This window comes from Fukomys damarensis, unplaced genomic scaffold (assembly GCF_012274545.1).
Source record: "Fukomys damarensis isolate Sample0158 unplaced genomic scaffold, DMR_v1.0_HiC HiC_scaffold_38, whole genome shotgun sequence".
In the NCBI taxonomy this organism is placed as follows: domain Eukaryota; kingdom Metazoa; phylum Chordata; class Mammalia; order Rodentia; family Bathyergidae; genus Fukomys; species Fukomys damarensis.
In genome coordinates, this window is record NW_022900950.1 from 66,718,370 (window position 1) to 66,740,284 (window position 21,915).

At 38.1% G+C, this 21,915-nt stretch overlaps 2 protein-coding genes across 3 annotated transcripts in view; one reads left to right on the forward strand and one right to left on the reverse strand.

Annotated features, from left to right (window-relative positions):
- Positions 1-8,408: 8,408 nt before the first annotated feature.
- Tmem184c (transmembrane protein 184C) lies at positions 8,409-21,683 on the forward strand. Of its 2 annotated transcripts, none has more exons than XM_010610908.3 (11): positions 8,409-8,680; positions 8,945-9,087; positions 11,559-11,689; positions 11,777-11,813; positions 12,873-13,078; positions 15,257-15,331; positions 16,452-16,545; positions 18,164-18,276; positions 19,814-19,913; positions 20,372-20,543; positions 20,931-21,683. In XM_010610908.3, exons 2-11 carry the CDS (start codon positions 8,965-8,967, stop codon positions 21,194-21,196), a joined length of 1,317 nt encoding a protein of 438 aa, XP_010609210.1. In that variant the 5' UTR covers positions 8,409-8,680; positions 8,945-8,964; the 3' UTR covers positions 21,197-21,683. The 2 variants fall into 2 exon arrangements, with proteins under 2 accessions (XP_010609210.1, XP_010609211.1); XM_010610909.3 differs by having other exon boundaries at positions 11,593-11,689.
- Positions 19,813-21,915, reverse strand: part of Prmt9 (protein arginine methyltransferase 9) — a 40,899-nt gene continuing 38,796 nt past the window's right edge. Inside the window, exon 12 of the mRNA XM_010610911.2 lies at positions 19,813-20,226. Within this exon, the coding sequence (XP_010609213.1) occupies positions 20,143-20,226 (84 nt within the window). The 3' untranslated portion in view covers positions 19,813-20,142. The remainder of the gene's footprint in view (positions 20,227-21,915) is intronic.

Below are 21,915 nucleotides of genomic sequence, written 5' to 3' on the forward strand. Positions count from 1 at the left end.
TGAGGCAGAAGAAACAGCTCACCTCATGGCCAAGAAGTAAAAGAAAAGCAGAAAAAGGTACCAAGGTCCTGTAATCTCCTTCAAGGTCATGCTGCCAATGACCTAAACACCTCCCTGTAGGCTCCCCTCCCAACAGCATCTCAGAAATGACCATGCCTTCTATACAATGTTTCTTTGTAGAAACATTCAACACACAAACTTTACTAGCTTGAGAACGATATGAAAACCCCAGATCCTTTGTCGTTCCTAACAGTCTAACAATTCCCACTTCAGTTAGCTATCATCCCAAAGCCACATAAATTTGATTTTGATATAATGCCTGTTGTGTCTATGTCTGGCTCCTCCCATCCAGTCAAGCAGCCTACATGGAGTATACTATTTCCCAGTAGCAGGTACAATTACTGATGATAATCACTAAATCACTCCAAGGATGGTGGCACCTTTTTGTGTGTGGGGGTGGGATTGAACCCATGCCAGACAAACACTCTACCATTAAGCTACATTCCCACCCACCTCACCTCTTTTCTATTCTATTCTTTTTTTTTTTTTTTAGACAGGGGCTCATTCAGTTGCCCAAACTGCCCTCAAACTTTCAATCTTCCTGCCTCTACCTCCAAAGTAGCTGGGATTACAGGCTTACCCATGTCCATCTATGGTGACATATCTATCACCAGTGTTTTTCTCTGGGCCCCTTCTTAGGGAGATAAAGCTAGAGATTAGGTAAGCTACGCGTGAAAGATTTACTCTTGTAGCCATATTTGCAGTCTTTAAATTCCTCCCTCTATATCATGTGAAGGAAACTTTAACATTTTTGTCTTCCTTTAGTGTAGAACCACTGAATCCAGGTTTCTGTTTCTCTACAGTCAGTCCACATGCTATAGTTGGCATATTTTCTGAAGAAAAGAGAGTGTTAGAGGACCTTACTCCGGCAATTAAATATTTGAGCCTGGCAGGCACATCTGTGACTTTCCTCAAAACATACTGACAAGAACTATTTGGTCCTTCATGAAGGGGTACAGCAAAACAATCTTTCAGGGAAGGAGAGAACTAGATGTTCGTTAGCACCTCACCCCCGTGACTCAGCACTGCCACTGGTGAAGAGTCACAATATCATACACCATTCAGAAGCCCTAGTAGACAGACGCCTTGCCTATGGGTTGTACTTTCATTTCTCCTCAACAAACATGAGAAGCAGAGTTCCAGAATGTTCTTCAGTTCTTTTCCTGCTCAACTTCCTATATCCTATATATAAAGCATCTGTAGTGACTAATACTTCAGGTTTCAAGTGGGAATGTGCCTGAATTGACATCAAGTCAAAAATAAAACATGAGTCCTGATTTTACTCAGATAATAAAACCAAGATGAGCCAGTGGTTTCACTCAACCTACTGATAGATGAATTTGGGCCAAGATTTTAACACCTGAATATTCATAAGCCTCAACTGTAATACGTGTAACAGTGCCAAGGTCTGGGTTTTCCTCTTCCCAGTGTACAGTCCCCTGGATAATAGCTCCAGCCCATCTGTGAAAGGCTGAGGAGTTCACCATATTTACAAACGTGTGCACTGCAGGGTTCTTCGAGGCACCCAGCTTTTACTGTGTGGTGGGCATTAATTACACACTGGCTCAGTTATGGTCAGCAATCAATGAATCCAAGCAGCACTGGCTAATTAGTTACTGCCCTGCCGACCTAGATGCGTTCCTCTACTGTGTAAAACAGAACCTCAGTAAGCTGCACATTTATTTCATTTCAAAGCACTCCTATCACCACTCACTCATTGTGACACATTGCACTAAATGTATCTAAACTTGCCTTTGGCAGTTAAGTTCTACTACCTACCCTGTACACATCTGGAATCTCATTTTCCTACCATAATCATGAAATGCAGTTTTTGCAGAATTTCCCATTATGTTTCTTCTCTGAATATCAAGACAGTTGCAAAGGGATCCTCCCAGTACAAGGGACCAGGAAGGGGGTCAAGGAAGGGGAGGAAGTAGGAAGGAGAGGGTAGGCATAAGGATGAACATGATCAATGCATGTATGGAAATACCACAGTGAATCCCATTAATTTATACGATTAATAGGTGTTCATTGTATTTCTTAAAAATATACTCCGTCTAATACTTAGTGAAGAGGTATCCTTCAGATCTTCCTCCAGGGTATGGTTAGTTGTGGCAGAGCTGTTTGCTAATAACAGGGCTTAGTAAGTCAAACCAAGAAGCTGTCGCTGCTGCCAGTTTCTGAAAAGTGAGCCAGGAATGCAGAGAAATCCACAAGATTCTTAGGCTCCTCATTCTGCCTTCCAAGCCATCAGAAAGGTGCATTTGCATGGGAAATTAATCACTATTTTGAAGCTTAGGGGCTAAGGGATTGCAGAAAGAAACATCTTTTTTAGTGTGGTCATGAGCCTCACTAAAAATGTACCATAACTGGAGGAAAGAATAGATTTGAGGGAATTTCCACCCCACCATACTTACCTCTCCTCTCTATTGGCTCCTTCCTACCAACATTCAAACACATTTAGAGATTATTGTTATTTTTTTTTTCTCATTTAGGAGGAAAACATAAAACTCATTCATCTCCAAGTTCCCCTTTAACTATTTCCCTTCTTCCTCTCCTATATAATTAAATAGGAAAGAATTTTCAAATGCTTACCAATGGATGCAGGAAGTCTAAACTCTTCATAGCGATATAGGAGATGGGGTGTGGCAAAAGCTGGCTGGAGAAGTGGAACCGGAACCTGTCAATGTCAAGATCCCAGGTCAGATGATTCTCAGGATCCCATATGTAAAACCTCTCATGCACTCCCGCAGGGCGTGGGTGGCGTAAAGAAAACCAGACACTGGGAGGAGCTCGCTGTGGTCACTTCTCACAGGTAGCCTCCCCCTCCCCGAGTTTCCCAGGTCCAGAATATACTTTTATTTTTGTTCTTTAGCTCTTTTCTCTCTTTGTGTGACCCAAGTTTGCTCTACAGAGCTAGTTCTTCTCTTACAACCTCATCCTTCATTTTCAAATAAACTTTTGCCACCATTTGGGGTTTGTCTCGTCCAATTCTTTCTTCGAGACAAGAAGGACCTGGAATCCATTTGTTTGGTGAGCCGTTTTCTAAAGGGACTACCTGACCATAATAGGAAAGGGAGCTCAGGACATTAATATACAATGTACAAAATGGAGAGCTGTAGAATAACTGCAAATTGAGGACTATTTTGGTGTCATTTTTTTAGTATCACTAGCTGTGGTAGACAGTATAACCCTACCACCACCACCAAAGATGTCTGTGACCTAATTCCAGTACCTGTGAATGCTGATATGCATGAAAAAAAATGATTTTGCAGACATAAAACTGAGAACCTCAACATGAAGAGATTATCTTGGATTACAGGTGTGCTTTACATAATCACACGGATCCTTAAAATATAAGATGAAGGAAGAAGGGATGATGCTTCTGCTGACTTTAAAGGTGGAGGGAGAGGACCATGGACTAGGGATGTCAGCATTTGCGAAAGACTGTGGACAGCCCTCAGCTGCCAGCTAGCACGGATTTGAGTACCACAGTCAACTGCAAGGAGCCAAATTCTGTCAATGACTTGAAATACCAAGAAAAGGGATTCTGCCCTCCAGGCTCCAGAAAGGAATGCAACCCGTCAAAAAACCCACATCAAAACCTCCAGAACAATAAGATAATAAATATATATTATTTAAGCCACTAAAATTATGGTCAGTTGCTGCGGCAGCAATAGAAAACTAGGACATTGAACAAAGTACTTCTCCCCCTAAGTCTTCCTCCCTCAGGACACTGATTATAAAGTTGGGTTCCTGAGAAAAAAGGGAGGTGAAAAATCTTAGTTTCAAAAGAATAGCCTGATCTGTTTATCCTGACCTAGAGCTGGTTCTAGGGAGAGATTTAAACAGAAAGGGAAAATATAAGACACTGCTCTCCAATTTTCCTCCCATTTGCCAAGTGAGAAAATTGGAAAGCACAAATCACAAAATTTATACTGTAGCAGCAAAAATGTCAAGTTCTACTTCTACCTACATATTACATGCACTACATAAATAGAAACACTGACTACTGGCCCAATCCTGCTGGACTCCCTTCAAAACCACACATGCTTAAAGCACTCTTCTCATGATGCAGGACTCAGTGTGTGTGTGTGTGTGTGTGTGTGTGTGTGTGTGTGTGTGTGAGAGAGAGAGTGTGCGCACGCACACACACACACACACACACACACCCTACCTATGTCAAACTACATAGGACATGTGCTCGTGTCTCCACAAAGGCAACCAATAGCCTAAAACACATGAGAAAAATAAAACTCAATTACTCCCCTCATATTTGAAGAAAACTATTTTGTCCACACTAGGACAAAATCTTCCCATGAATTTTCCTCACCTTTTGAGCCTGAAAGACTTCTTTCTATATGGATCACACATAATGGCATGTAAATTATTATTTAAATCTTACAGAAAATGTTTCCTTACATAAAAATATTTTTTCTCAAATGTTTACGATATTTTTTCTAATCAGAGTATCTTTTCACTAGAATATTCTACATAATTTTAATGCTGTTAATGTTACTAAGGTTTTCCTTACTCCTTGTAGCCTGAAATGTGATATCCCAGAGGTGTGTTCCTTTAATCGGTCTGAAAATAAAACTTTAATGAAGAAAAAAAAACTTTCCCATAAGATAGAGCTACTGAAAAGCTCAATTAGTGAGTGATAATTTATAGAAAAGGTAATTTTTACTATACAAATTGTTTACCCCATTCACAATGTTTCCTACACTTCAACGATACTCCTCATTACTGAATCTGGTATCTTAAGTATCATGAGTATCTGGTAGCATGAGATAATTTATCATCTTCCTTGGGAGAGAACTAGAGAGCCCAATGATCATTAATCCAGTAATTCTAGTAACACATCTTTGAGGATAAGGCCAAATGTTCTATTCATTTAAAATTTATCTCAGTAGTTTAAGCCAAAAATAGATGTATAAAGAAATCCCAATGTAAAAGTAGATATAATGAGGGAATAAACCTGAATTTTAAAATGTAAAAATTAAATCTATAAAGCAAATAAAGGCACCGAAATTATCTAAACAAGCCTAAAAGTGTAGGGAACAGTATCTGGGATAAAATAAGAAGCAAGACCAAGGACAAACCCAGGTCCAGGCAAAATAGAGAGGGCTAAAACCCTAGGATAATACTTCTGGAGGTGTGTGCTACATAGCCACAGATTGATGGAGCTCGCAGAAACACCCTGAGATATTCTAAATTTTTGACAATTTTTTTACATAAACAGAAATATCTATCACATTATGAGTTAATGTCTGTATAGGCTGGTTGAAACTAATTACTTAGTAAATGGAACTATTCACTGTTTCTTTGACTGAAGGACACCATGAACACAATCACTGAGAGTCTAAGGGCCCCATGAAACAAGAAAGTTTAGAAACTTTCATCTTAGCAACATGCTGAGGTTCCAGAACAAAACTCAGAGGAGGATTAAGAAAACAGAATAAAAACAAAAGCAAGGGCCTCCAACTGAAAAGGAATTCGGATATATGTTACAGCATGGTTAAACCTTGAAAGCATTACACTAAGTCAAATAAGTCAGACATAAAAGGACAGATAATGAATAGTCAAACTCAGGTACAGAAAATAGAATAAGGGTTTCCAGGATTCGGGGAGTAGAGGTTAGCAGGAAGTTACTGCTTAATACATAAAATGTGTTTGGTGTGATGAAATATTCCTGGAGATGGTAATGATGTTACACAACGAGAATATATGAATTATACACTTAAAATGATAGATTTCTTTATATACAGTCAGCCCAAAAATGTACACATATTTCAGGAAAAGAAAAACTTGTTTAAATATTTCAATACAAATTTATCGAGGCATGATGAGATTAATGCAAGTTACCTTTAGCCTCTATAATTGCAAGAGGAACCCAAAGCAGTGGCCATTTATTGTAGTGACATTTATTGGTGTGGAAAACTGCTGCTTGGATAACCTTGGTCAAAGTGTCCATTGAGATTGCTGCACATGCATTTCAATTTCTTCTCTAAGGGCCACTAATGTAGTGGGTTTTCTTCGACATTTGACATCCTTTAGAGTCCATCAGAGATAAAAGTCTGCAGGTGTTAAATCAGGAGAACGTACACCTTATACAAGTTTTTCTCTCCCTGAGATGTGTAATCATTTTTTTGTGAACTCTGTATATTTTGCCACAATTTTTAAAAAAAGAATGTGAAAACAGTTCTTAGCTCATAGGCCACCTCTGAACAATAAGACCAAATGAACAGATATGAAATACACACAAAATAATTCCAAATCATTGAAATTCATTTTTAACATGAACATGTTAAAATTTTCATATTTAATGATTATTAAACTAATATAATGTAAGTAAAGTACGTAAGTAGAGTGACTGTTCCCAGAAAATGACAATTATACTTGCAGTCAGCAGGATTGAGTGAGGGGATACATTAAATACAGGACACATACCTTATAAGGTTATTTTGTGATAATTACCCACACAGTCAAATGCAAGGATTGCAAGAGATTAAGCACACACACGAAGCCCAAAACATTCAACTGAGGGCCTGGATCCCAGCAGTTTCCCATACAAGTCCAGCTGAAAGCTTAGAGTCCAAGGCAATGTCCTCCTCGAGTCCAGCCAGTGGCCTAGAGCGCACGGCCATGTCTCATGCTTGCTTGTCTGTACTGAGGATCTGGACCTGGAATGCCCAAAGGTCAGTGGGGAAGACAGAAAATCTATGCTCCTGAGAGGAAGGATTTGTGTCACTAAGCTGAGGGATCCACATTGGAGCCAGGAACTGATGCTCACTCAGGGTAAAGTGTAGGACCCCAACCGCTGTGTAGGCCCTAGAGAGTCTGCATATAACAAAGTACATTCCAATCTACTCCGCTCCCTCCTATCTACAGATAAGATTAGAGGAAGTGTATGTAAACTTGGTATGAGTAAACAAAGGTAATGTCTTAGGACTTTTATCAAGACAGGGCATCCTGAGTCTGTGTAACCAACGCAGGATGCCAGACATGTCATAAACCAGACCCCCTAAGGGATAGCAGGAAACTAACCCCCTGCCCCCCTTACTGTGCTTACAATCCTTTCCACCAGTCTTCACAAAGGGACTCCATGCTAATAGGCCAGACTGTGCTTCTTCATATGCTAATTGCTACCTTGGTTAACAGCCCGCCCAGGGCAAATGGTTTGACAAAAGGTGTCCCTAGAACATTTCCTACATAAGATAAGCAATGTGTTTACAATCTTGTTCTATAAATTCCCTGACTCTTTGTTTAGTAAAACCTTATAAAAAATACCTCAGCCCCTGAGCAGTTGCCTCTCTGAGCCACCTGGTTCCGGGAGTGCCGTCTGGCCAGACTAATAAAGGTCTTTTACCATCTAGGCTGGTGTGTTCCTTCCTGTGTTTCTCGGTTCTCTGTCGTGTTCCCAGAGCCTCGCTGGGTGTTAGGGCCCAGCCTCGTGGAGGCCTTTCAGCTGTCCACGCTCCGTGGAGTAGAAGTGAGACTTTAGGTCTTACATAAAGATCAGAGCTCCCCTGACGAAAGTAGCAGCCATTCTCAGGGACAGCGAGGTCCCGCAAAGAACAGCTCAGTTCGCCTCAGGAAAACCATCCACAGCAAGCTTCTCCTAGAAAATCAACAGGGCAAGGTCTTCCCCTCCAGTTCCCTTTTTATGGCTGTTGGTAACAATCCTCAGGTGGATCCTCCACGCCCAGAACACGCTGATTCAGTTCAGCTGGAAGCTGTAAGTTGATCATTAGTCAATCCACTACAATACCATAGGACACATTTGTATATCTGAGAAAATAGATTTTTATTTGCTCTATTGGTTCACATAGTCTTTAAAAGCCAATTTGTCATTTGTTTTCTCTACAAATCTGTACACCTAACAACTTTGAGTGCATAAACTATCTGTCACAATGTTAAACCCTTTTGAATCTCAAATGAATGCCTTTTGTTTTTTGGTTCTGGGGATCAAACTGGCGACCTTGCGCTTGCTAAGCAGGCGGGCGAACCACTGAGCTAAATTCTCAACCCTGAATGCTACTTTTTAATACAAATTCCAAATGTGGAAATTTCGTATTTGCGATTGCTTTTAAAATTAAGAAATAACTCCTTTAAGGTTCTAGATTCTAGCACGGCTGCAAACCAAGCAGAAGTCTTCGAATTCCAGCTGGATTCCTTCTCACACCAGAAGAGGACCCGCAGCAACTCCCACACCCTCCCATCGTCTTTCTTTCTACTAACCTCGCGAGTGACCAATCATAGGGGGGGAAAGCAAGCGGATGGGGCGGTCCCAGGTCCTGGCCGAGGACGAATCACCTGCTTCAGACAGCAAAGGCGGAAGCGGAAGAGAACCTACAGTCCAGCTTTGGCCTTGGTTGCCGCAGTAGAGCTTGTCCGGTGCGAGCTAGTGAGGAAATCCCAGAGGCTTAGCTATTCTGCAGAGTAGACGAAGAGGCGCCTGCGCGTGCAGAAGGCAGGAAGCTCGATCCCCAAAGAGAAAAGAAAGCAAGCAGGAGCTTCGGGGCAGAACCGAACTGTTCAGGGTCGCTTGAGGCCGGTCTCGGTCAGCGCCAGTCTTTTCTAGGCCATGGTACAAGAGGATCTCTAAGTGATTCCCCAGGTGAGAGTAGCGGCCCCGCCCCGGGATTCCCCAGCCGTACGATCTGATAGATGTGGGTTGAGAAAGAAAGGATGCTGCTCGGTAGCACCCTGAGTGGCCGCAGATACAGCCGCAGAAAGTACAGCTTCGGCCGAGAAGGCGACACAAGCTGTTGGTAAAGTTTCCCACCGGCAATTTCTCCGTAGTATGCGAGTTGAAAAAAAAAAACAGAGGTCAGGACTCCCCCATTACAATCATCTTCGAGCTCCTTTTCCTTGATACTAGGAGCTGATTTATGAGGAAACATGCCCTGCACGTGTACCTGGAGGAACTGGAGGCAGTGGATTCGACCTTTAGCTGTGGTCATCTACCTGGTGGCCATAGTCGTTGCGGTTCCCCTGTGCGTGTGGGAACTGCAGAAACTGGAGGTAAGGGGACCCTGCACAGTCTCTACCCTTTCTCCTAAGTGTGGGGAAGAGACACTCACTCCTGCATTTCTACTCCAGACCCCCAGGCTTGGTATCTGAAAATGCCATCGTGTAATGAGCCCAGTCTTTGGACATAATTTTCAGCAGTGCTAGAATCTAGAACCTTAAGGTGTTATTTCTTAATTTTAGAAGCAATCACAAATATAAAATTTCCACATTTGGAACTCGTGGTAAAAAGTAGCATTCGAGATTCAAAAGGGTTTAAGATTCTGACAGGCACTCAAAGCTATTAGGTCTACAGATTTGTAGAGAAAACAAAGGAGTTCTTGTTTGTGGTCTTCAAATGACGCTACAAAATAGTCGCAGTATTTTTATGTATCGGCTTAGAAGAGTGTTGTTTTGCAAATATTCACCAATCCCCTGAAAGTTAGGTAATTCTGTTATTGAAGACTGATCTGCTGTTCAGATATTGCAATTAACTGGATCAGATTAACTACTTTGAAACCCATGTATTGAATTTTGTTAGCTTTTAACTAGCTTCCCAAATTAAAGGTTTCTAGTTTGACTTTGTTGTTTTTACTTTTGAAATTAGCTCTTAACCAAATCAAAAAGGCTTTGCAAAAAGTTCCTTGTATATTTTTTATGTCATTTTCATATTGTGACATTGGGAAAGTAATACAGACCCATGATAAATACTTACTACCAAAATATATACTTTATAAACATGCATGATGAAGAATGTATAATAAACACTGAGCTAATGAAAACTACTGAGAAGCACTTATTTTACAAGCTCCCTGACAGAACTGTGGTCATTTTAGGCCCTTTATTGTAGAAATAATTTTTTTTTTTTTTTTTGGTACCAGGGATCAAACTTGGGACCGTGTGCTTCCAAGGCAGGTGGCAGAACCACTGAGCTAAATCCCCCGCCCTTCTCTTTTAAATTTACTGTCCAGCTCTACTTTTTGGCACCAAGACAATCACTAAAAACAAATGTGGACATTAACACTACTTGGCATTTCTGTTCTTAAGGATCGCATTTTACTGGAGAAACTAGAATGTGCTTGTTATTTTCTGAGATCATTGTTGAATGTCAATTGTTGTTTTTTTTTAATGTGAGTATTCTATTTTAAATGAAATTGAGGAAGGCAAAAAGGCCTGGAAAATGAGTGCCCAACTTTCTATTTGGATTCTTCACCTCTATGTGTCTGCTTTTCTATGCATGTAATGTAGAAATTTATTGTTGTAAAAATACATTTGTTATCCATATTTTTGTTTTCTATGTCTTTAATCTTTGGCTCCAAGTGAGGGAAAAATCTTGCTCCAAACAGTGAAGCTAAAATTATAGACTTCAGTTCTATCTTAATTTTAACTGCACAAACCCTATAAATACCAAAAGTAAATACCATTTTTCCCTTGGGGAAAAAAACAAAGAGAGAGAATTCACTCTTTTTAAGGCAGGATTACAAGTTAGTATGAAGTTCATTCCCTGGAGCCCCCAGAAAAGAACAGAGGTTCAGATAAATTTGTTTTACCAGAAATCGAGTGGCTTACTTCAGCTGTATTTTAAGATGACTCAAAATGTATTTTTAGAAAATGAACTCTTACAGTATTGATCAGGTATTTACCTACTAAAGATATTAAGGACTTTTTAAATGACTACCCTAAGTTGATACTTTATATATAAGAGAAGTAGCATATATTCCAGTTTTTTGGACAGTAGTGTAGCCTAGTTATCAACTGAGAGTTAAGAGAGAACTGATGTAAAGAACTTAGACCAATAATCCTCATTGTTCATTGTTGTTTTCATGTGACAGTTTACTAAAATGCTTACCAGTAAAAGTGAGGAATGGTGGGGACAGCCTGTAATCCAAGTACTCTGGGAAGTTGAGACAGGAAGATCACAAGTTCGAGCCCAGTCTGGACAATATAGTGACTTAGTGAGACCCCTATCTCAAAATTTTAAAAAAGGGCTGGAGTGTAGCTAAGGGTAAAGGCCCCGAGTCCAATCTCCAGTGTGTGTGTGTGGGGGGGTGCTTTACAATAACATTGGAAGAAAATGTTGGTAGATTTTTAACTTTGTGTGCATGGAAGTAAAGGAATAAACCATTAATATTAATGAGATTTAACTTGCAGAAAATATCAAAGCTTCTGTATACCTCCAATCATAATGAAAAAAAGGCAAAGAATAAGCTGGGAGAGTGGCATGATGTAAATACTGTTAATGTATAAAAAGCTGTTATAAAAGGCTTGATGAGGGAAAATGCTCAACCCTTTGAGGAAAAATATGCCCCCTCCCTCCAGAAAACACAAATAGGCTATTTATTTTGACGATAAAATAGCCATTAATCATTTAGAAAATATTGACCTTCATTTGTAATCAAATGAATATTTAAGAAGTAAATGTATTTTATTGAACTCTTCAGTTACAATAGCATGATCTCTACTGGTGTGTTCTTTTGTCTCTGAAGGTTGGAATACACACCAAGGCTTGGTTTATTGCAGGAATCTTTTTGCTGCTGACGATACCCATATCGCTATGGGGAATCCTACAACATCTCGTGCATTACACGCAACCTGAGCTGCAAAAGCCAATCATAAGGTCCATCTTCTATTTCGACTCTACTAATGTTATCTCAGCTTCTGTCATAAATATAAAATGTTCAAAATTTATTCTTTGCTCTTCCAGGGTTCTATGGATGGTACCCATATACAGTTTAGATAGTGTAAGTATGTTTCATTTATTTCATTAACAGAATTTGTTTGATGATGCTAACTGCTTGTTATAGAATGCTGAAGGTAATGAAAGTATATTATTGAAAATGAGTTTAATAAAAACAAAAAAAAGTTGACTTGCTTTTCATGTTGATAAGATAAAGATGATAATAGAAAATGATAACTGGACATATTTTAAATTTTGAAAAATCTGTAACTCTTGGTTTAACTTTTTAAACTTTCAGATTAGTAGCTCTTAGTCCTTTAAGGAATGTAATATATTAAATTACAGTTGTCCTGTGGTATCCACAGAGGATTGGTTCCAAGACCTCTCAGAGATAGCAAATCTGCTGATGTTCAACTTCTTGATGTAAAATAGGTAGTGTTGGCATGTAACCTACACGCTCCCTTCCATGTACCTTCATGCTCTCTGCACATCGAGTCCTCTCTAGAGGACCTGTAACACCTGACCCAGTGCAAATGCTGTGTATGTAGTTGTTACCACTGAGGGAATGGTGACCCCAAAGATTGGTACATGTTTAGTACAGATGGAGGGTTTTTCATTTCTTTGTTGCAAATATTTTTGATCCAGGTTTGGTTGAATCCACAGATTCTAGATACAGATGGTTGACTGTACATCATAACCCTTTTTGTTTATTAAATCTTCCATTTGACCCAAAGAAATTTTTTAATTACCCAGTGGTTATAGCTACTGGTCTAAATTGATTAGGTATAAAGAAAATGTCTGGAGCAACATTTTCTATGCGCATATCAAGAAAATTTTCAGATTGTATTTCAGAACTCACATCTATTGCTTTTAAAAATTAAGTTTCTTAGGGCCTGGGATGTAACTCAGTGGTAGAGCATGTGCTTGGCATGTTGCATTTGAACCCCAGAAACACATACACACATCTCACAGATTATCTGGTAGCCATTATAATGATGAATTATACAGCACTTAATGTAAGTATGTGACAAGATTTCTAAATAGCTTATTCTGCGTATACCATGAATTGGAGTGGTAATTTTATCCAAGCTTCAACTATTTTAACTTCTGTGCTTTTTCATAGTGGGTAGCTTTGAAATATCCCAGGATTGCAATATATGTGGATACCTGCAGAGAATGCTATGAAGCTTATGTCATTTACAACTTTATGATATTTCTTACCAATTATCTAACTAATCGATATCCAAATCTGGTATTAATCCTTGAAGCCAAAGATCCACAGAAACATTTCCCTCCTTTATGTTGCTGTCCACCATGGGCTATGGGAGAGTAAGTATGTTTGATTTTAATTCTTTTCTATTTTAGTTTTATTTTATCAGTTCTCTGCAAGGCCGAGCAGGGCAAAAGAATAAGACTGAATCCATACCCTAATGCAGTTCACAGTCACATCTGAAGGCTAACAAAACACATTTTTATAACCTACATGTTAGTTTTTTTACATTGTTCATGCAAGTTTAAAAGCTCAACAATTCACTGCAAGAGAAAACCTTAAAATCACCTCGCAATTCCTTTTAACATTTGGGAATCAAGATCTTCAAATCTTATGCAAGATCACAAACTAGTTGAAAGGCAGGGGGATGATGATCTAGGTGGGAAGAAAAACAAATGGTAGGAAATAGGAGCAACAGATCACAGTGTAGTAACGTATTTAGTTTGCCTATTACATGTTCATGTAGACAGTAAAATAAAGCCTATGTTATTTATTTAGACTTTACATGGAAATGTAAATTGAGGTTTAAGATTGCATTTATTACACATAGGCACCACCGAGTATGTTTCAGCAAGGGAATATTAGGAAGTTCTAATAGTCCATTTCGAAATAAGCTGAAAAAGGAGGATGAAATTGGAATAGAAAGAAAGATAATAAGAAAATGTAACTGAAGAACCAATAGAACTTGACCACTGACAGCTGGGGAGTGGGGGAGTCGTAAGGTAAGGAGGATGGAATGCTGTGGAGGCACAGTGATCGGCTTAGACATAAACATGGGGAGGGCTGCACTGCTCCCACGAGGTGCAGAGCCATGTGTGTGGCATTCTTCTCATTGTTCTTACCTGCTTGAGCTAAGAAGGAATTACCTGGCTTAAAAAAAAAATAGCTACTATAGACACAGTATGGAGCATAAAACAGACAGACCTCAAGAACTCAGTATGAGTAGCAGGGTCAGAAGTTAATGAAGATATGAACAGCTACTTCCGGAAGTGCAATGAAAGAAAAAACAGGAGAGCATGAGAGACCATAGTAAGGATAAACTCTAGACTGGGGATCTGGAGGAAATACTCCGCAGGAAGTGCTGTGTTCAATTCCAAATCCCAGGGCGAATGGGGATTTGAGGATAAGAGCAGATGGAGGGGTCAGTGGATGCAAGGTTTCTAAGAGGAGACACGGGAGGAGCAACCTTGCTGGCCTGACCCATAGGGTTCTTGGTAAAAGGCAGCCTTGGGCTGGGACATCCAGGGAGAGGGTGACAGACTCGATTGGTGCAGGGGCGCCCCTGTCAAGGGGAGAGGGAGTGACTCAGGATTCCTGGCCTAGATCGGCTTTAAGCAGAACAGAGACGGTGCCCAAGCACGAGGTCTCCTCAAGAAGAGGGCTTGAAGGAACTTGTGTAAAGTGTGGCCGTTAAAGACCCCTCAAAAGAGAAGCCACTATAGGATGATATAAAAAGAACTGACGTCCAAAGTTCATTTTCAATAATTATGTGTTCTGTGTGGACAGATTGGAAGTGGGGAATAAGAGATTGCAGTAGCCTCATATATAAGATGGTGTCGGTCGCAGCCTGGCTTTAATGTCTTCTATTAATAAAAAACCTGAAAAAAAAAAAGAAAATTTAAAAAGCCTGAGATGAGGCTCTAGCTGCCTCTTCAGACTGGCTCTCAATTAGTGATCGGCTAAAACTCAGTCTTTTATAAATGATACTGGTCAAAATTCTCATGTTCTGTGCCTGTGCTCAGATTTGTCCCTAACTATTGCATGCATTCTTGTTAAGTCTGTGTGGGTTGGGTTCATTTTTAAATGAGGCTTGAATTTTGAAAAATGCTGACTTAATAATGTGACATAGCAGTGTACCCATAATACAAAAGGGGTTTTCTTGCCTTTGAGAACCAAGCCTTTAACAATGGGCTCTTGGAAAACATTTCACATGCGAATTGTAGCAAGGACCCATTCCTGATCCTTTTGTGGAACTGTTCTGCGTGGCACTGTTCTGGAACTCCAGACTACAGGGAAAGGGAGATCGTTCAGATAATGTCCTTGTCAAATATTTTAAATGGTATTTAGCTTATCTGCGGCCGTCTACGTCCTTCCCTTAGTGCCATTCAGGATGACTAAAGTGAAGGAATTAAATATGATATGGTGTCATTTATCAAAGTGATTTTAATTTGGAGGCTTTGAGGATGTTTGGATGCTATCTACATAAGCAGTGAAATGCTGTTCTGTTTCTTTTGCAGAGTGTTGCTGTTTCGTTGCAAACTGGGTGTGCTGCAGTACACAGTGGTCAGACCGGTCACCACCATCGTCGCTTTGTAAGTACACAGATTTCAGAGCCTTGTTACCCTTAGTTAGAAACAGCTGAGCAGAAAAACAATACAAAACAAGCTTAGTCTGCTGTAAAAATCACATATATAAAAATGTTACTCTACTAAGATAAATGACTGTTAACAGGCAAAAAATCACCACAGGATTTACGTCCTCTAGAGTATGCCATGAAACACTTGAAAAAGGTGCTTTTTCAAGTGTGAACATTTCTTTACTGCATAAGGTTAAAGTATGCATCTGTAGGAGGATTACATGAATTTGTTTTGCACATAGTTAAATTAGATCATATTGGGAGCATTATCCAAAAAACGTCATATTTTTCATTAAATATTGTCAAGATTTTTAGAACTTGAGGTAAACATGGGATTTAATAAGTTACCTGATGAAATTATTTCCTAAAAATTGAAGATCAAGTAACTAAAGTGAGTAGATTGTATATTTTATCTGTTAGTCCTTACTAACATTCTGTGTGCTCACAAAGGAAAGACAGAAAGAAATACAGGTAAAAGAACAATCCAGGGCCAGGGATTTAGCTTTGTGGTTCAGTGGCCTGCCTTGTAAGCGCAAGGACCCGAGTTCAATCCCTGGTACCAAAAAAAAAAAATAAAAGAATAATCCAATTCTTTATATATTTTCTTTCAGCAAGGAATTATTTAGCCAACTAAGTAAGGCTAATACATCTCTTTATGAAAATGTGCTTTATTTCTCTGCAGTTTAAAAACTGGATGAGCATACCATTTAACACTAACTGAAATTCACTTGAAGGGACTAGCTGTTCATATTTACCTGTAAGATAATTTAAGAGGTGAAAACTGAGCCATACTTATAAACATACATGTTTAACAGTCAACATTTTCAAAATTAGGTATAGCTTTTTTGAAGTTAATGATTACTCTATTTCAATGTATTGGTCTTATTTTTGTATTTCCTTCAAGTTAGCAGAATAATTGTGGTAGCATTTCCAGAAAAATATTTTTGTTTTAATTTTGATTCAAAGCCAAGTGGTTCTACAGTAATTCAGATAAACTGACTTCTAAACTGTCACTCTACTTTAAAATACATGATTTAGTTAGTCATAAAGTTGTCCCATTTTACCATGTTTTATAGAATCTGTGAGCTGCTCGGTATATATGATGAAGGAAATTTTAGCTTTTCAAATGCTTGGACTTATTTGGTCATAATAAATAATATGTCACAATTGGTAAGTAAATACTCTTCATAATTATAAGTTGATCTCTATAATGAAGTATTTTTAGGTATAGTTTCTTGGAATAAAGCTTGATTGCTTCTTTTTAAAATTGAAATTTAATTTAAACAGAGAAATAAAAATCTATACATACCTTTATACAGTGACATCTTTGTTGTTTGATGACTCATACTCTGACCTGTTGATTGTGTTTGTTATTTCTCTCTGATTCTCATTGCATAGCCTTGTGGGTGTATCATAAATAAAAGCAGTGCTCCCTAAATAACAAGAAGAAAAACACACACACTGGGCATATTCCATAAGAGAAGCTGTTTAATCGGTGTATAAAGGTCCAGGTTTAAATAATAAGATAATAAAATTCTCCAACATCATATAGTTGGAATCCAAGGAAATTAAGACCACCACTGTTCTAGAAACTGAAATGTTCTGAAGGTAGAACTATTTGATCCTCTGGATTTAAAGTGCACACATTTAAAATCTTTGGTTAATGCTTTCAGCAGAATAGTAATTTAGATGCAGTACATGACATTAGAGCTTTTTAATAAAAACAATGGCCAGCTATCCAAAGCCTTTCCATGTAGTCACTTTCTTTGTGACCAATAATTCTTTTTCTGGGCAAGTATTCTTTTGTTGTTGTTGTTATTTTTGCTTTTTGAGACAGGAGCTCACTATATGTAGTTCAGGTTGGTCTGAACTCACTTTGTAGCCAAGGCTGGCCTCAGACTTGTAGCAATCCTCTTGCCTTAGCCTCCCAAGTGCTGGGATTATTCTAAAGAAATGATCAAATGTATTTGCTTTGACTGTAAAAGCATTTTAAAAATCAGCTTATAGCTGAGGGTGTAGCTCAGTGTAGAGAGCTTGTTTAGTATGTTCAAATCCTGGGATCCACCTGCAGCTCTGTAAAAACAAAAATACAAGCATATATAGATGGTTGATAGTCTGAGTAACTTTCCTTTATTGCTTTCATAGTCTGAATATGTTAAGTGAACATTTTATTATTTTTATGGAAAATGTAAACTTTAGGAAAATGTTTCTGCTATTCAAATACTATACTACATTGTTGTAATTGAGTTCTAAATTGAGTTTTGAGCATGTACTTTAGAAAATAAATTCACTTAGACTAACATACCACTCTAAAGAAAAATTATTTTTGATTTTTTATTTTCCAATTTCATGGTTACAATTTTATTGGATTTCTATATGTTTAAGGTGTTGCCTTAATATATACAATGTTACGTAAAACAGACAGGCTAAACCCTTGAAAAAATACTGGTGCATATTTGTATTTAAAGACATTATAGATTTTTTTATTTTGGCTGAACCAGAGCCTTTTTTTTCATATATGTCTGTCACTTATTTCTTGTTCTCTTTATGAACCCCAGTAAGTGAACACATAGTATTTTCAGGGAAGTTGTTCCATGTCTCTTGAGAACTTTCATAGTGTACATATTCATCTACAGCAAATGTTAAAAGCCTGTTGTTGATCTACAAATAGAACAATAAAGCCTAGAAAAATTTGCCTAAAGCATTACTCTAGCAAGTCTGATTTATAATTTTAATATTACTTTAGTTATTCTTACTAAAGAAGTTGAAATGTTAACTTTCTTTGCAGTTTGCCATGTACTGCCTTCTGTTATTTTACAAAGTACTAAAGGAAGAACTGAGTCCAATCCACCCTGTTGGCAAATTTCTGTGTGTAAAATTGGTGGTTTTTGTTTCTTTTTGGTAAGTGTTTGCCTTCCCTTAAATGTTCTCATTTTTCTAAAAGGCAATGAAACTGTTGGTTTTGTTAATGCAGAAAATGTCTCTGCGTACTTTTTAAAACAAGTTGAATCCTTTTAGCCCTTTTAGGATTTCCATAAAGGAATAATCAGATGATCATGCCACACTGCATTAAATTTTTTTTACATAACCTAATTATCAGAATGAATCAAGGTCCTATCGTAATAGAATACTATGCAGTTTGGAAGAAAACATGATATAGTATATTTAATGATAAGGAAAGTGTTTATCAGAAAATATTCTTTTAACACCCCCCAAGACAAAATGATACATTATTTCAGCTTAGTAAAAAGAGAAGATTAGAGGGGGTTCTAGAAACAACTAAAATAGATACACCAAATTTAACAAAATAGAATACTAAAAAAGGAAAGGAAAAAATTCATGAACTCCCACTGCCAGAAAGAATGATTAACGTTTTGATGTACATGTGTCCTATGTAAACTGCACAGAATTAATTTTATAGTATAAAACTTACAGAACTCCAATATATGTTCTCTGTATTATAATTACAGTCCTTTTGTCAGTGAAGAGAAATAAAATTTTGTTTGGGATTTTTGTTTTGTTTAGTATTCTGTTGTTTAGATATAACTTGTTAACCACCCTTTTATATCTGGATTTTTCCTAATTTTTCATTTTTAAAGTAGCATTGAAGTAAATGTTCTTCCAAGTTTCTGAAAGCTGTTGAAATTAACATGGAGCTGGGTGTGGTGGCACACAATCCCAGCTATGCAGGAGGACTCCAAGTTTGAGGCTGCCTGGACAACTTAGTGAGACCCTGTCTTAAAAAATAAAACTTGCCTGGGCATGGAGGCCCTGGGTTCAATTCCTAGTATCACAAAAAGATTTTTTTTTCAGGGGGGCATCAAATTCAGGCCCTTGTACTTGTGAGGCAGGGGGCGGAATCACTGAGCCAAATCCCGGCCCAAGAATTTTTTTTCTCTTTAAAGAACGTGGGGCATTATTCATAGATTTGCTTGCAATACTCAACATGACTTCCTGTCTTGGAGTCAAATCCTGAGTTTGTCTGTAGCTCCAATAGTTTATACAAGACAGGTTTCAAAATTTGTTGTTTTTTTAATTCTCTGAATAATTAATAAAAATGCAAACAACATTTGAGTATTGATCCTGATTTCATTTTAAATACCCCCAGTACAGAGTGTTAGGCATTGTCTATGTATGAGAACAATGTGAACTGTAATTATTTATGTGTGCTTTCAAAACAAAGATACATAGTTCAGTACAGAGTTCTGGGAATCCATAACCAAGATTCCTCTGATGAAACCATATTAGAAGAGTGCGTTTGTGAGGCAAGTGCATGTATTTAACGTGGACTCAGTTTCTTTAGGTATAGGCTGTGAAGGTAGCATGGTAGTGTGCAGGTTGCACTGGGGTTTTAACTTTTTTAAATGACATATTTTTAAAACAACTGCTTATTTTATGCTTGATGTAGATGTGGCGTTTACCTTTTCCCAACATATAGGCAAGCAGTGGTCATTGCTTTGCTGGTAAAAGTTGGCGTTATTTCTGAGAAGCATACGTGGGAGTGGCAGACTGTAGAGGAGGTGGCCACAGGACTGCAGGTGAGCCCCACTGTCTCTGACCCCAACAGAGCTTCAGTATTTGTTATACATTTTTTACCTACCTTCGCCATGCAACCTAATAGGCTGTGGGGCTGCAACTATTAACCTCACCCTCCGGGCAAGGAAGCAGGAGTCCTGGAGAAACTGGCCTTCAGCACTGACTGCTAACAGAACCAGATCAAACCTGGATGTGGGTCTTTGTAGTCCGCTTCTCTTTGTGCTTTTTTCCTTAGTTTCTTGGTGGATTGAGAATAGTGTACTTGGCCGAGAAATACTTGATTTGGGTAGTATAAAAGAGATTCAAATTTTGTCCCTTTTTGAAAAAGTAAAAAAATAATTTTGAGAAAAAGAAAAGAAACAGCTATTGAAACAAATACTTTTGAAAAGTACTTGGAGAAAGAGCCACTTAGAAAATTAGATTCAAGCCCAAAGATGGCTGCTATTTTTTGTTGTTACAGGACTTTATTATCTGTATTGAGATGTTCCTGGCTGCAATTGCTCATCATTACACATTTTCTTACAAACCATATGTCCAAGAAGCAGAAGAGGGCTCATGTTTTGATTCTTTTCTTGCCATGTGGGATGTTTCAGATATCGCAGATGATATTTCTGAACAAGTAAGGAATGTTGGTGAGTATCAGCCATTTAATTCTTCCAAATAAGTGGTTATTTTATTTCTTCCACTAAGGCCATTTATTAGTTATATAAGAAATGAAAAAGCTGTTTAGAGCAATACTATGGTACAGCACTTCAGATTTAGGGGAGAATGGGAAAGTGGGGAGCTTATTATTTAGAAGGGTTAATTTATCTATTATTAGAATGGTTACTTAAAAACTAGCTTACTGCCAGGCGTGGTGGCGCAAGCCTGTAATCCCAGCACTCAGGAGGCTGAGGCAAGAGGATTGCTATGAGTTCGAGACCAGCCTGGGCTACATAGTGAGACCCTGTCTCAAAAATAACTAAAAAATAAAAAAATAAAAACTAGCTTGCTTAATGTGGAAAGCTTTTACTTTACAGGACGGACAGTCAGGGGACATGCTAGGAAGAAATTTTTTCCTGAGGATCAAGATCAAAATGAACATACAAGCTTATTATCTTCATCATCTCAAGATGCAATTTCCATTGCCTCTTCTATGCCACCTTCACCCATGGGTCACTACCAAGGGTTTGGACACACAGTAACTCCTCAGTCTACACATACAATGGCTAATATCCCTGATGAAATACTTAATGACACTACAGAAGAGAAAAAAGAGCCTTCAGAAAAATCTGTGGACTCCTGAACAATGTGCAAAAGCAAACCATGCTGCATCTGTGATATTTCATCACCTGGAATCCCATGGATTGGGATATTGTGCTTGGGACAAGCCATAATGATGCAGAATTTCAAAACAAAGACAAGTAAAAAGCCAGGTACGACTACTGGATTTATATACATATACATATACATATATATATATATATATATATGAGTTTTGTATATCGTAATTGGTCCACATTTCCTAGACTTAGACTTGATTCCTTAACTCTAGAGTGTTGCATACTGAGATGGTAGAAAATGACTCCAACTAAAATGCTTCAGATACCACATTGCTGTATCAAGAGGATGGATATAAAAAATGCTTCCTACCACTGCTGCATGAATATAATCCTCTGGACAGAAAGCATAATACAGAAATAAGATGTAGTGGAACTTAATCATGTGCCATATAAGTTTACCTAACAGTTATTTCTCTATTTCTCAACTGGATGTCTTTCAATAAATAAGAATTTATCATTTATTTTCTGCAACTCTTTATGTCTGTCATTCTTTAACTAACATTTTTTTCAGTACTGTTAAAAGTGGCAGGAAGTGTAAGTAATTTTGGCTGAATTGTCTTAATCATTAAAACAATAATCAGAAGATGTATAGTTGTTATTTGAGAGAAACTTCTTACTTAGGATGAGGTTTTCCTAATTGGTAATTGCAACCTTGGGGTCATGCTTCACATTTTATTATAAA

Excerpts from the sequence above, each read along its gene's own strand:
- Tmem184c (XM_010610908.3), top strand. The coding sequence starts at position 8,965 with ATGCCCTGCACGTGTACCTGGAGGAACTGGAGGCAGTGGATTCGACCT. Across the intron at positions 11,690-11,776 it reads CTGCAAAAGCCAATCATAAG|GGTTCTATGGATGGTACCCA; the intron begins GTCCATCTTCTA and ends TTGCTCTTCCAG. Across the intron at positions 11,814-12,872 it reads CCATATACAGTTTAGATAGT|TGGGTAGCTTTGAAATATCC; the intron begins GTAAGTATGTTT and ends GCTTTTTCATAG.